Source organism: Enhydra lutris, unplaced genomic scaffold (assembly GCF_002288905.1).
Source record: "Enhydra lutris kenyoni isolate GAN:26980312 unplaced genomic scaffold, ASM228890v2 scaffoldscaffold8, whole genome shotgun sequence".
In the NCBI taxonomy this organism is placed as follows: domain Eukaryota; kingdom Metazoa; phylum Chordata; class Mammalia; order Carnivora; family Mustelidae; genus Enhydra; species Enhydra lutris.
This window is the reverse complement of record NW_019154092.1, coordinates 26703195-26719149: the sequence shown is the minus strand read 5'-3', so window position 1 is coordinate 26719149 and position 15955 is coordinate 26703195. Positions and strand designations below refer to the sequence as shown.

The 15955-nt window shown below is 34.2% G+C and overlaps 1 protein-coding gene across 2 annotated transcripts in view; it reads right to left on the bottom strand.

Moving 5' to 3' along the window:
• Nucleotides 1-277: 277 nt before the first annotated feature.
• The window catches only part of LOC111142725 (ring finger protein 138), a 39947-nt gene continuing 24269 nt past the window's right edge, over nt 278-15955 (bottom strand). The window contains exons 5-8 of one of the 2 annotated variants that reach the window (XM_022496003.1): nt 8370-8426; nt 7220-7331; nt 5394-5501; nt 278-3174 (exon numbers count right to left, since the gene is read on the bottom strand). In XM_022496003.1, the coding sequence (XP_022351711.1) occupies nt 3106-3174; nt 5394-5501; nt 7220-7331; nt 8370-8426 (346 nt within the window). In that variant the 3' untranslated portion in view covers nt 278-3105. The remainder of the gene's footprint in view (nt 3175-5393; nt 5502-7219; nt 7332-8369; nt 8427-15955) is intronic. The other variant, XM_022496004.1, reaches the window with a different exon arrangement.

The following is a 15955-nucleotide window of genomic DNA, read 5'->3' as shown; positions in this document are numbered from 1 at the left end:
GGAAACTGTATGGTATAGTGAATGCAAGTTTGCCAGGTAAGTACATAATGGAATACACACATTTATCTTTCTCATTTCAAGGGTGGGAGTGTGGCAACGGTCACCTCTCTCAGCCCCAGGATTGGACAACTGCTGTCAGATTAGAGGGGGAATGCAGGTGGTAATACGCATTTTTGGAGGCTCCTGTATTAATTTCTTAACATTAACTCATTCCCATTCCACACTTTTTTCAAAATTGTACTGCATAATCAGAAAATTATATTGACACTAAGTGGTATCATGGAATGAGTACTTTATTCATGTTTCTATCATCAGTTTTATACTACATGTATTTACATGTTTTCTGGGTCACAAAGGCTAAAATGTCATCAGCTCCTCAAAAGGTTTATTCTTTTGAGCAGCAGCCGTAACAGATTTCCATAAAAGTTATGATTCAATGAAGATTATAGTTAATACTTCTTAAGCAACCCAAAAGGTATATGACATTGTATTTGGCAAGATGTTCTTACAACCCTAATATCTTACTTAAGGGTAACTTCTCCATCTAAAAGTGTTTATTAACCAGTTAACTAGCTTTCTGCCTGGTTGCTAACAGGATTTGAAAATCTTGCGGCATAAACACTTGACAAATAGCCTTATAAATTGATTAACATTTGAAATAAAGATAGAATAGGTTTATAAAGTTAAATGCAACGTATAGCATCAGCATGTGGTAGCTTTCTCCTATCCACTTTTTCAAGAGCAAAATAATGAGTTATCTCCTACATGTCTTCCAGGGTGAGTTATGAGAATTAAATGCTATCATGTTTGCCTCTAGACAAAATTTTAATTAGACACACAAGTAGGAGAAAACCACTTTTAATTGAAAAATAAAGCAATACATCTCAAATAAGACTCTGTTTAACAACATAAACTGTAACTTGCTGAGGGAAATCGCTTTCCTAGAAGTGGTATTGTGAAATTTGGGTATCAGCAATCAATAGTTTCCCTCCTTTATTTTGACTCAGCTATAAGCATATTAAAAATAAGGACTTTCTCATTAATTTAAACTGCAAATCTGTAAAGCTTGTCCCCATTCCTAACCCACTGACAAAAGGTGAGATTAAACAAACATTTCCATACTGAGGAGTTCCCAGGTAATAGCAAATAGGCAATATTTTCCTTAAGAAAAGTTTATAGGAAAGACACACAAGACTATTATTGATATTTAACTAATCCACAAACTTCCAAACACAATTTCATCAAGATGATCTCTACTACAATTTTCCTTTAAAGAAGTTCTCAAATCTCAGAATGGTTTAAAACTTGATATACTAGAAGTATTAACTTTGAAAGAAAGTAATAAAGTTATTGCTTTAAACTGGAAAAACCTATGGTCAAAAATCTTTTTAAAAAGAGTCCATTAACAGCTATTCTTACAATTACACTCATGTAACTGCAGAGAAAATGTTCAAGCACATAGTAAACATCACTCTTTCGAATGACAGAACAAAGGCATATGCTCATCAAGATGTATGGCTTTTTGGTGATTGTTATTACTACCATAGTCATTGTTTGACTGAAAAAGGTTTTTACAAAACTCCACTTTCAAAATTAACATTTTTATTAAATCAAGTTAAAAAAAATGTTCACTGTAGAAAAGTCAACAAGGGTTTTAACAAAACCAAAATATACCCTTTCATACAATATATGTATATATTAGCAGCAAACTATTTCTGAGATTTTATGTTCTTTTAGTTATTTTAAAGAAAGCATAAACATAAACAATGCATATTAGTATGGAATGTCAGCTAATACACACTTCCTCTTTCATTCTGTGATTTAGGCCTTCTAGTACAAGTTATTTTATGATTCTTATTAATAAATACTAAGAACAAACCCAGTGTTGACTAAGAAGTAGTGAAACAGAGTGGCTGGTAGCATCAATCTCATTACTTCATAGTCATGCATTATCTTTGAGAATAACAAATGAGCACCATATAAACAAGGTAATTATGTGTGTAAATCAACTTTAAGGTGTAACAGTAGCCAACTAAACCACTTAGCATTTGGCCGTTACTTTTTAAAAATTTGGTGATATAAAAAATTTTAATCAAATCAGATATTCAATCCCATATTGCTTGTCCATTTTTAAAATCTTAATAGAAATTCTGTATATAACCTGACAAATTGCATGCATATGTGTGTGTAAATACATAAAAAAGTGTATGCATATATACATACACATCTTTAGCTTTCAATGAGTTTCTAAACTGAAATGAAACCAAACCTTTCATTTAAACATACCTGTAGAATATGATATCACCAACTGGGAGTTTCTAGTCAAAGTTTCATCTTAGCTAAAGAGAAATACCGGCTAGAAAATTTTGAGGACAAAGAGCTATAATTTTGCTTAATATACTTTAGGCTTACAAATTAGTCGGCCAAACAAACAAGATTTGAAATTACCAACCTCCCACCTAAGAAATAAATTTTTCTCTTAGTATTTCCTTCTAAGGCAAAAAGGAAATACCTTTACAATGAACTTTCACTTTTTAAAGAGTTATAATTATTAAAGAAATCTCACTAGTCTTCAAAAATACTAAACATTATATAAATACAATTTTCTTATAGTTGGATTCTTCAGCTAGAATCTGTATTAAAAAAGTTTCCTTTGGATTGTTTCATTTAGCACTTCAAGTCTCCATTCTGCAACTCTGGTAACTGGCTCAGATTTAGTAGGTTTCTATCAATCACATCTTTCAGAGTGTGCTACTGTGTGTTACCTGTGTACAAGAACGTCCATGGGAGGAACTGCACCAAATTCCAAAAGCAACATAAGGAAAAATTTAAGACTGTGTAATATAAAAAAAGAGAAGTACAACATGGAATCCCTTTTGTCCATTTCAATATTTTTAAAGATAATGTCCTAACTTTCATTTTTAACTTATCAAAAAGATGAAGTTTTCAGATAGCCCACCTTTATTTTTTAATTAAAAAACTAAATCAACAGACTGAATTACTTTTATTAATATACACGTCAAGTTACTGAAACGGTGACTTCATGTAGTTTTCCCCTTAAAGATGGCACTTGCAGGTACAAAGATGCAGAGATGTCTATAGCCTTCAGATGTTTACTTGAAAAGATTCTTCAACAGCAGTTTGATACTGGGTTTCCTCATCTAGCTGAAGATTCTAAAAACAATGACATTAACATATCAATAGGAAAGACATACTCCACTACTCAATACTTTGCCCAATATATTAACACACTTAAAATGGTTTATGTTGGGACGCCTGGGTGGCTCAGTTGGTTAAGTGGCTGCCTTCGGCTCAGGTCATGATCCCAGCGTCCTGGGATCGAGTCCCACATCGGGCTCCTTGCTCGGCAGGGAACCTGCTTCTCCCTCTGTCTCTGCCTGCCTCTTTGCCTACTTGTGATCTCTCTTTCTCTCTCTGACAAATAAATAAATAAAATCTTTAAAAAAAAAAATGGTTTATGTTACAATATATGCTATCCTTTAAAACATAAGATTTAAATGTCTGAACTTTAGTAATTAAGTTCAGTTGTAATTATTTAAATATAACTGATAAACAACAAGTTAGGATCAGCAGAAAATGAAATTTGAAAGTTATAGTGCTTTAAGATGAGGTAGTTAATTAAAAGTACAGTTAAAGGTAACCCACAATTTTAAGTGATAATAAATGTGTCATCTCTAGAAAACAATGTCAAATTATCTAAAAAATTTAATTTTAAAGAAAATAAGCATTTATTGAATTAAGAGAACTAAATAGCAGCTTCTTAATCCTAACATGAAGCTAAAAACTATAGCTTCCTCAATCTTAGTTACACCACCCTCCCTCACTTAATTCTACTTGCTGCTATCAGTTATGTTCTATGGGTTTGCTTTAAAATGGGCTTCCACTTGACAATCTCGAATAATTAAAATTACATACTCTTCTGTGTTAAAATAAAACTGGACAATTGATCAAAATAGATTACAATATTACAATAGATCAAAAGCGGTTTATAAAATATATTTTCATTTTTGCAAATCAGATTGTCCACAGTAAACTTTCTTAAAATGAGAATTTAAGAATCTGTATTTCATAAAAATGCTAAAATCATAAAAGTACACATGAATTTTACACATTTGAGGTGTTATTTTAAAACAATATAACTAAAAATGCAAATTCCACAAAATAAAAAAAAAAACATTTATCAATAATGATATAATTTCAGCACTGGAGAACAGAGAAAAAAATAAATTCTGTTCATGTCATTGTCAGAATTGCACATGCCTGTGCTTACCTAAACTGGAAAATAAGTATCAGCCATTCTTTATCAGGATTAATATTGAATTAGATATGGTTTTAATTCACTGTAGTTGAATAAAATGTAATTTCACAATAAAACAAAAGTCATCTAATTTCTTTAAAAAATTATAATGACACATTTGGGAGGTAGAAAGTAACCCCATTTTTGCTTTAGGGATCTTTTTTATATCTTCTCTCATGCCTGTTAAAGTGATCGTCTAAAACCAGAATCTACTCAATCTGGCTTTATTTAATAATTATGCTCCCTCTTTTTTAACAAGGATGTGGGCACCTGGCTGGCTCAGTTGGTTGGGTGTCTGCATTCGACTCTGGTAATGATCCCATGGTCCCAGAGTCCTGGGATAGAGCCCCCCTGTAAGGCTCCCTGTTCAGCGGGGAGTCTGCTCCTCCCTCTCCTCCTGTCCCTCCCCCACCTTGTGATCTCTCCTGCTCTCTCATTCACTCAATCTCTCAAATAAAATCTTTAAAAAAAATAATGTGTCTCATATGTAGATATAAGAAATCTATTATAATAAGCAACTTATACTACATGAGAACAACATTCTCCTCCATCTGTTGCACCAGTTTTACTTCTCTAAGCAGGTATAATTATCCCTTAAATCTAGACAGTTTTCACATAAATAGTCATTTTGTTCAATCTGGGGGTTTACTCGTCTTACATTAATTATCTCTCTAGTACAGGAGGTAAACAGTAAATTTAACTTGTACCACTTCCACAAATAATAGAACCGAAGTTCACCAATATTATTATATAAACAACCCTGGGGTGCCTGCATGGCTCAGTCATTAGGCATCTGCCTTTGGCTCAGGTCATGATCCCAGCATCTTGGGATGGAGCCCCATATGGGGTTCCCTGCTCAACAGGGAGCCTGCTTCTCCCCCTCTAGCTCCCCCATGCTTGTGTTCCCTCTCTCAATATCACTCTCTGTAATAAAATCTTTTAAAATAATAATAATAAATAAATAAATAATAAAAGCAATAGCTTGTCTCAAAACTCAAGTCTAGACTGAAAAAGTTAATTAAACTTGAATATTTATTTACAGGGTATTTTCTTAAGCTTAAAGAATTTCACTTACCACAAATTCTCCATAATCAAACTGATGTCTTTGATTTAGATGACTAACGAAATTTCTAGTAATCTGGCTAGGATCTCCCCAAGGAAGTGACACACAAATAGGACAGGTCTATGAGAAACAGAATGTTTTAAATATAATGAAAATATCCAAACATACTAATTATTGGAAGTATTAAAACAACACAAGCTTATGTTACTGAAAATGTCTATATAAAAATCATTTCTGGGGTGCCTAGGTGGCTCAGTGGGTTAAGCTTCTGCCTTCAGATCAGGTCATGATCTCAGGGTCCTGGGATCGAGCCCTGCATCAGGTTCTCTGCTCAGTGGGGAGCCTGCTTCCCCCTCTCTCTCTGCCTGACTGTCTGCCTACCTGCAATCTCTGTCAAACAAATAAATAAAATCTTTAAAAAAAAAAAAAAATCACTTCTAAGGTCCAAATTTCAAGAGATCATTTCCTGACCAAAGTACCTCAGATAATAGTAATCTAACACAATAAAAAAGAGATATACATTCTATTATTTATATCTCTGACCACAGAGATTTGTTTGAAGAGAAACATCACAGCCAGCCTTTAATAATGCCACAGTTGCTATCATTAGCCAGTATGTAATCTCATTTGAACCACAAATAACTATAATCACTATTAGCTTAATTTTATTTATAAGTAAAATGAAAGTGAAGTAAACTTCAAATCATATCCTTAAGGTTTTAAATAAAGGACATGCTAAAAAGTGAATGGATGATACATTCAAATCAAGTAAGAAGAAACTTTTGGTAATTGGACTCTAACCAAAGTTTGTGCTGTTTTGAAAATAATGCAGAACAAAAATTGGCCAATGCAATATAAAACAAATCAAATATCTTAAATGTGAGATGTTTTCCTGGAGAGATCTTTGGCAATTGTATTTGTTTATTAACTGACCGTCCCCTAATGAACAGAGAAGGTGGTGTGTCTCCCTTAGTGCTATGTAAGAGTTTAAATGTAGTCTCAGTAGTTACTGAGGCATATCTTTCACAACTTTTCTAGCACAACCAACTAAATCTGCTTAGAAATACCTATAATCCTTATTTTATTTATGAAATGTTCTTTCTACTCTTATTTCTGAAGAAAATACATATCAAAATGTACAGCTGAAAAGGAAGTATCTCTTCCAGCTCAGTTTCTCCTGTACCATCCACAGCTGAAATCACTTACCTGTGTAACTCATGTTCCAAAAGAGTACTTGTAGGACCATTAACACAATGCTGGAATCCTGCGGTCCACTGTCTCCCTCATTCATCAAAAAGGTCTCCCCCTTTCTTACACAGCCTCAAAATGGCATCAAAAAGATATGTATGCATCAAAAAGAAAGAATGTTTCTTTTCCTTCTGTGCTTTATGCATTCATATACTAGATTCTGCAAGGATACAATTAAAAACACCTACTGACTTCATTCTTATTTATAAAAGCTTTCACCTGCAACAGGTCCACCAGGCCAGATCCAGTTGCCTGAATCCTACAGATTAAGAAATTGAGAGGTCCCAGTAGAGGTTGGTTCTGCCATTCCTCAAATGAAAATCCCCAGTTCACCTTTCATGATTTCACTCTCCTCCAGCCTATTCTCTTACATCACCCTTGTAATAACCATCTCCCTTTCTATAAGTGAGTTAGTGGAATTATAAATATCTTATTTTGCTTTTGGTCATCAATTTTTTGTTGACAAAAGTCTACCTTATTGATAATGCCCCATCTAAGTTTAAAATCAACTACTTTCCCTTATACACATGAAGTAAATAAATGGAAGAGCATATTTAAACAGAAGACTGTCTTTTAACATAGGTACTTACCACAGGAACTATCTGAAATAGGTGATTACTGTTACAATGATCCAGTAAACGCTGTCTGGTAAAATTTGATTCTTGACACAAGGGACACTTAAAGGTAGGATGCCCAGAAGAACTATAAAATAATTTTAAATGAAATGTACTTAAGGTGAAATCGTAACAAAAATGATGCTTTCCTATTCTTTGACCAATTATTTTAAGTTTCTTTTTTTAAAAGTATACTTATTATTCAAAGATTTCCTCATTTTGCAAGAACTATTTTCCGTAAATGATCTACAACGGATGTTCCCAAACAATCTCAGTTTATAGTACCCTTAAAATGTTTCAGTACTTTTTTTTGTGGTGCCTTTGCCCTAAACAAAAACAAACCTAGCTGCCCCATATGTTAAGCAGTTACGTCCAAACAACTTAAATTTAGTCATGTGTGTAAGGCCAACAGGTGTTTCTGTAACTCTCCTGAAAGTTGTAAAGCCCTGTGGTGTCCCATATCTAGGACCTCAAAACTTTTTATTAAAAAGATTCCCATCAAGGTCAGATCCTTAGTTTATCCCAGTCTCTAGGAATCTAACATCCAAAATTCATAGAAAAAGTGAAAAACAATAGTGTCAATTATCAGAACGATCAACATTTCAAAACATTTTGAAGGATTTTTTTGAGGATCATGCATCACTGAAGTTTAATACCTCAGAATTTCAGCAAGGGACAGTTTAATACTGACATCTCTACCTAAATAATGCATGGAAAAAACCGGACCACAGTAAAAGAGGAGATCTACACTATTCTAATTTAATGTGATCTGTAAAAGCATCTGTAGCATTTATTTAATTGCTAGTCTAGCATTATGTCTGATGATTTCATTTTATAAAAAAATTTTAGGGGCGCCTGGGTGGCTCAGTGGGTTAAAGCCTCTGCCTTTGGCTCAGGTCATGATCTCAGGGTCCTGGGATCGAGCCCCACATCGGTCTTTCTGCTCAGCAGGGATCCTGCTTCCTCCTCTCGCTCTGCCTGCCTCTCTGCCTACTTGTGATCTCTGTCAAGTAAATAAATAAAAAAAAAAATCTTTAAAAAAAATTAAAAAAAATCTTTAATTAAAAAATCTATTATAAAGTGACTGAAATTATGTACTAAAGTAGTAAAATTTTCAAAAGCTTACCTTGTATTCTCTTGATAAGTTTCTGTGTTATCAGATGTAGATGTTTCACTCCTATTACTTAAGAAGAATAGAGGGGGGAAAAGTTAATACCTCAAGTAAAAAAGCACATTACAGATTCATTAACTTGAATTACTAATGAAATGACTAGTCTGAATTTTTTTAAAAGCCTGAACTTCAGGATGCCTGGGTGGCTCAGCCAGTTAAGCATCTAACTCTTGATTTTGGCTCAGGTCATGATCTCAGCGTTATGAGATTGCGCCCCATGTAGGTTCTGTGCTGGGCACGGACCCTGCTTGAGATTCTCTCTCTCCCCCTATTCCCTCCCCCACTCGCACACGCACGCCCTCTCTCTTTAAAAAAAAAAAAAGAAAGAAAGAAAGAAAAAAAAAGCCTGAACTTCAAATAGTTCTGAACTATGAAATAATTATAGCATTACTTTTTAAATAAATTCTGGTAAGAAAACTGCTTATTAAATCTTTACTTACATCCTTTTCAAATTAGTTTATGCAATTACAAATATATAGAGAATACAGAATTTTGCAGAATTATCTTAAATCCCTAGCATGATAGTATTTCCCCAGGTTCTTCAGACCTTCAAAGAGACTCTTCTACCTAGACTACCTAGTTTTTGAAAGCTGAGGTAGAAGCAAGAATCTGTGAACTTTCTGACTTGTAACTAGAATGTGGTTTAAAGATGCAGCCTCCAAAACAGAGTAGTTTTAAGAAAGATTTAAATGTTCATTATGTTCATATTTTCCAAAAAAGAAACTAGACTTTCCAACATTGAATATACAGAACAATTTGACATCTTCAGAAGGACCCTGTCCTGGAGCCATACGTCATATGCAGTATTAGAGAAATCCAGAGGGAAGAGTGGGTATGTTCCAAATGGGGACTGTCACTTATGCATTACAGAATATCATCAGAGTGGTCAATTTTATAGAAACAAAGCCTTTTAATAGCAGAAACATTAACAGAAATGAGACAGGTAGTGGGCAAAGAACTGTACCATGCAGAAGTCTGCTTTTATATCTCAATACCAGAATTAAAAGAGTTGTTAAACATAGAAAAATGCTTACTTTTTTTATAAAAAACAAAACTGTTACTATACTAGCTGCCTAACAAATGTTTTCTTTTTGAATTTTCCTTTTTTGATTTGTTTTTCATAATAAAGCTACATACAACAAGGTTTATTTAGTGTATACACCCTCCCAAAGACCGTCCCTTCTATGAAAATAACCATGTTCTCTCTCCACACACATCTATCCAATGCTGAGCCAGCAAGCGAGCTTCCCAGTTTTCACACCCAAAGAGGAAACTAGTAAACCATTATTTTCTGTACCTTTCCAGCAGATACTAATCTGTCTCTTCAGCTAAAAGTGGCATTTTAACAATGTGAAGACTAAACACCTTTTTAAAATAAACTCAAATTATGGAGACTGCATTTATTAAAGAAATGTTCTGAATTTGTCACTGAAAACAGTATGTGTCACCTATTTTTTAAAAATCTCATATCTGTATTTTTAAACTTGGTAACAGATTTTTGTAATTGTTTTTTTAAATCTTTTAAAAAAATCTTTCAAATAGGGGTGCCTGACTCACTCAGTCAGTACAGCATCTGACTCTTAATCTCAGGGTTCTGAGTTCAAGTCCCAAACTGGGCACTGAGCTTACTTAAAAAAATAAAAAATAAAAAACAAATAAAATCTTCCAAATAAATATAATCACTGGGTTTTGAATGTGTCCTTTAAAAACACTGTAACGACTTCTGGTTGGTTTGTAAGAACAACTGTAACATCATTAGGGAAGATGAAAATTTCAACAAAGCTCTTTTGACATTTAATGAATGGAACTGAAAATTTTAGTAAGCTCAACCTGTAACATACTTCTTCTATTTGGATCTATAAGCTTTTGTATGGTAAATATCTTTTTCAGCCATGACAGTCAGCAAAATCAGTATCACTGTAAAAAGAATTTAGTTTCAAATCTTTGATTATGTCATAGTGTTAAACTAAGATTTAAAAAATTTTAGGGGGCACCTGGGTGGCTTAGTCAGTTAAGCATCCAACTCTTGATTTCAGCTCAGGTCATGACCTTGGGGTAGTGAGACTGAGCCCTGTGACAGGCTCCACGCTCAGCAGGGAGTCTGCTTGAGATTCTCTCCTTTCCCCTCTCCGTCTACACCCCAACTCATGCATGTGTGTGTGTGCTCTAAGTAAATCTTTAAAAAAATTTTCTAGAAAGTATAGTCAACAATACTGGTTTTAGTAAAAGAATAAAACATTAATAAAATATCTTATACCATTAAGCAAAACTTATTTTTAAAGTAACGATTTCATCTTTAGCTCACTTAAATTTTGCCTGCTTTAAATGTACATAAAGTATTAGAAAAGTAAAATACATGCATGTTTTTTATTATTTTATTTTAACTTTAAGATTTGTGTATTTATTTTAGAGAGAAAGAGAGAGGGTGAGAGCACAGGGAGAGGCAAGGGGAAAGAAGCAGTTTCCTGCTTAGCTAGGAACCTGATGCAGAGCTGGATCTCACAACCTGGAGACTATGACCTGAGCCAAAACCAAGAGTCAGACACTTAACCAGCTGAGCCACCCAGGTGCCCCACATGCATAGTTTTAAAATAAACATACATGTACTAGGAATGCATTCTTTATTTTTTTCACTGATGGGAGTATACAACCACAAAAGTGATTTAAAACATTTTAATATCAAATTTAACGCCCTTTTCAAATGCTTTCTCCCTTCCCCCTCCCATTACAGTTCTCTATTTTCCATTATAACTGTCATTATCATCACTCTAGCCCTTCCTAATCATCCTGTACCATGTCTCAGCTACTACTGGTAGCCTATTCATTTACTCCAGAAATGCATGAATGGGTTCAACAACAGAAAGTCTATTACTGGCACCGTATTATCAATTAAAATTTTTAAAAGATCATTTCATCTGATGCAGAATAACCATTCAATAAGATGCAACCTCCATAATGGAAACAAAAACAAAAAAAATCCTGATCATTCACAATGCTTTTAAAAATACAAATGCCTACACCTTAAGTACCAGAATATCTGGGAATGGTGTCAAATGTATATAAGTTTTAATTCCATAAAAGATTCCTTTTTTTTTTTAAGATTTTATTTATTTATTTGACAGACAGAGATCACAAGTAGGCAGAGAGGCAGGCAGAGAGAGAGAGGAGGAAGCAGGCTCCCCGCTGAGCAGAGAGCCCGATGCGGGGCTCCATCCCAGGACCCTGAGATCATGACCTGAGCGGAAGGTAGAGGTTTCAATCCACTGAGCCACCCAGGCGCCCCAAAAGATTCCATTTTGAACAGAACCATTTAATGGGGAAATCTTAAATTCAGAGTGATATCATTATGACACAGATAAAAAAATACCTACGTTAAAAAACTACAGTAAACATAATACTTAATAATAAAATTTTAGATGCATTCCCACTTAAGAACAAGAAAAAGGTGCCTGCTATTTACTATTGGATAGAGATCTTAGTTAATGCAATAAATTATGACATGAAGCACTAAGACATAAAATTACATTAAAAAAAAATTTTCCACATAGTAAGTCCAAGAGAATCTACAGGTAAATTATGTGGAACTATGAGAACTAATAAGTCAACAGTTGCTAATACAACCTTAATGTAAAAATCTGGACTATTCCTACTTACTAGTAATAATCACTTAGATTACAAAACAGGAAAAAAGATCCATCTGTATACAACAGAAGTTTTACTAGGAAAAGATACAACAAAACATATTTACACATGCTCTAAATGGAATTCTTTCAGCACATTTTTAAAAAAATGCTCTTTTTAAAAAAGAGATGGGGCACCTGGGTGGCTCAGTCGGTTAAAGGTCTGCCTTCAGCTCAGGTCATGATCTCAGGGTCCTGGGATGGAGCTCCATGGCGGGCTCCCTGCTTCTCCCTCTCCCTCTGTGCCACCTCTGCCCCTCCCACTCCTGCCCTGTCTTTCTCAAATGAATAAAAAAAAAACCTTTTTAAAAAAAAGGGGAGAGGGGCACCTAGGTGGCTCAGTGGGTTAAAGCCTCTGCCTTCAGCCCAGGTCATGGTCTCAGGTTCCTGGGATCCACCCCCACCCCCAAGTCGGGCTCTCTGCTCAGCAGGGAGCCTGCTTCCCCTCCTCTCTCTCTGCCTGCCTCTCTGCCTACTTGTGATCTCTCTTTCTGTGTCCAATAAAAAAATAAAATCTGTTAAAAAAAGGGGAGGGGGGCGCCTGGATGGCTCAGTCACTAAGCATCTGCCTTCAGCTCAGGTCATGATCCTAGTGTCTGTGGATCGAGCCCCTCATGGGGCTGCCTACTCAGTGGGGAGCTTGCTTCTCCTTCTCGAGCTCCCCCATGCTTGTGTTCTTTCTCTTGCTATCTCTGTCAAATAAATAAAAATCTTTTTTAAAAAAATCACATTAAAAAAACTGGGGAAGACAAGCTATATTTCTAGCAGGGAAAATCAGGAATGTCAGTTCCCTACAAATCTATGATTTCAATGAATTCAACCTCTATAACGCTTCTGATCAAAATCTCTACAGAGATTTTCAGGAGACTCAAAAGTCTGATCCTAAAATTTATATGGAATATCAAGGGGACAAGAACAGTAGAAACAATTTTATAAGTAAACCAAGGAAGGAAATTTTCCTTACCTGATATTAAAACTTATTGTTGAATCAATAGTAATTAAGATAGCCTGATATCAGAGAAATAAGCAAATGAACAGAACAGAACAGAACACAGAGATGTGCAGGACTGAAATGGCACTGTAAATCCGTGAGAAAAAATTGACCCAATGAATGGTACTGGGACAAATGGCTAATCACATTGAGAAATTTTTCCTACCTCACATTATACATTCAAAATAAATGTGAAAAGCAGAGCTTTAAAATGTTCAAAGAAGAAAATATCTTACAACCTTGACATAGGAAAAAAATTTCTCAAGCATGACACAAAATGCAAAAATCATTTAAAAATTATATATATGTATATACAAATAAAAATATCACATTTTTGTCAAAAGATACTATAACAAGACTAGCCAAAAACTGAGCAAAGACATTTGCAACCAGGAAATAAAAGCAAAAATAGACAAGTAGGACTACCTAACTTAAAAAGCTTCATCACAGCAAAGGAAACAACCAAAAGAGTGAAAAGATGACCTATGGAATGAGAGAATATATTTATAAACCATTTATCTGATAAAGGGTTAATCTCCAAAATATATAAGGAACTCCTACAACTTAACAGCAAAGAAACTACCAACCCAATTACAAATTGGGCTAAAAACTTGAATAATTCTCCAAAGATGAGATAGAAATGGCCAACAGGTATACAGAAAGATGCTCAAGGTCACTAATGAACAGGGAAATGCAAATCAAAACCACAATGAGCTGTCATCTCATACCTGTTATGACAGCTATTATCAAAAAAGCATATAAGACAAGTATTAGTGAGGGTGTGGGGAAAAACTGGAACCTATGTACACTGTAGGTGGGAACGAAAAATGTTACAAACACTTTGGAAAAGAGTAGGAAGTTTCCCCCTCAAAAAACAAACAAAACTACCATATGAGTCAGGATTCTTGTGGGTATTTACCCAAACAACTGAAATCAAGATCATGAAGAAATATTAGCATTCCCATGTTCACTGTGGGGCTATTCATAAAAGCCAGGAGGCAGAAACAATCTTGTAAATGTATAAAGACACAAGATACGAATAGATAAAGAAAATGAAGAAAATGTGGTATATACATACAACTGATTATTCAACCTTAAAAGGAAATCCTGTAAATGAATGAATCCTGAAAATTACAACATGAATGAACCTTGAGAATGTTCTAAGTTAAATAAGCCAGTCACAGCACAAATATTCCATGATTTCACTCATATGAACTATGCAAACTAGTCAAACTCACAGAAGCAAAGAACAGAATTGTGGTTGCCAAAGACTAAGAGACAGTGAAATGGGGAGTTACTAATCAATATGTATAAAACATTAATTATGCAAGACAGGTTCTAGAGATTTGTTGTACAACACTGTGACAATAGATAAGAACACTATATTATATACTTATAAATCTGTTAAGAGGATAGCTAGCTAGCTCATGTTAAGCATCCTTTCCAAAATTTAAAAAAAAAAAAAAAAAAAAAAGGAAAGGGGCCCCTGGCTGGCTGGCTCAGTTGGAAGAGTGTACAAATTTTGATCTTGGGTTTGTGAGCCCCAAGTAAATAGAGATTACTTAAATAAATAAAACATTTTTAAAAAGGAAGAAACAGAATTAAAATTATGTATGACTATGCCATTTAATGCTAAATTAAGTTGCAATATTCCTTAAAGCAAAATTTTCAAAATACTGAAGTATCTCATTTCTAGTCTTTTAAAAATATGAAGAAAAATCCCAAAGTCCATGTTTATGTGTTTTACAAAATGGCAAAAAAAAAAAAAAAAAATAAAAATTTTTTTTTTGAGAAAAAAAAACATTTAAAAAAAATATATATATACTTGTAATGCATGGAATAAAGGATTGGCATCTACAATATATAAAGAATGTTTATAAATAAGGAAAAGTCATTTTATCTAATACTTATACCAGATTCCTTAATAAAGAGTTATTTAGCAGGGCGTCTGGGAGGCTCAGTTGGTTAAGCGTTGGAGTCTTGATTTTGGCTCAGGTTATGATCTCAGAGTCACGAGATTGAGGCCTGCATTGGGCTCTTCACTTGACATGGAGCCTGCTTAAGATTCTTTCTCTCTCTCCCTTTCACTCTGCACCCCTCCATGTCCCATATACACATCCTCTCTCAAGAAAAAACAAAAACAAAAACAAAAGAAAAGAAAGTTATTTAGCCATTTAAAGTGTTCAACATCTTGAAATCTGTTAGGAACAACCTAAGACTGCTTGTAACTTTCAGTCTTTCAGTCTCTGTGAAGAGCTGTATTTGGACGAAACTATATGCACCTACTGATATCTACTGATTAATATTTTCAAAGAGTCAAAATTAGTAAGAAAAACCTACAACCAGACCAAACAATTTCCAAGGAAGATAAAATGTGTCTGGTATCTCAATGATTATATGCATCTTTTCCTCCCTATCCTCCTCTTCCTCACTTCTAGTGGCTAAAGAAAACAGCATACACTCTTATATGTTAAAACCAGAATTTTACTAGTATCAACTAGAGAGGGCCTTAAACAACTAGGACTGCTATATAATTATCATGACAAACTACCCCATACTAATGCAATAATTTTATTAAACATCCTCTAACATTTATTACTTTATAGTAAATAGTTATACCCTGAATGATCTGACTGAAACTAGTGGGCTAGTTTACCTTGGATTATTCAACTGGAAGTTAAACTGTTTATATATATAGAAAAGGGGACTGTGTCTGTTTTACTCATTCCTGTGTATTCTAGAACATGTAGAGTGTGCCCAGTAGTTTAAAAGTATAATAAATCTATGTTGAATTAATAAAATGATCGACGGATTTATTTTGAATTTTTTTTTTTTTTTTAACTGCTGAGATAGGTACATGCAGACACCAC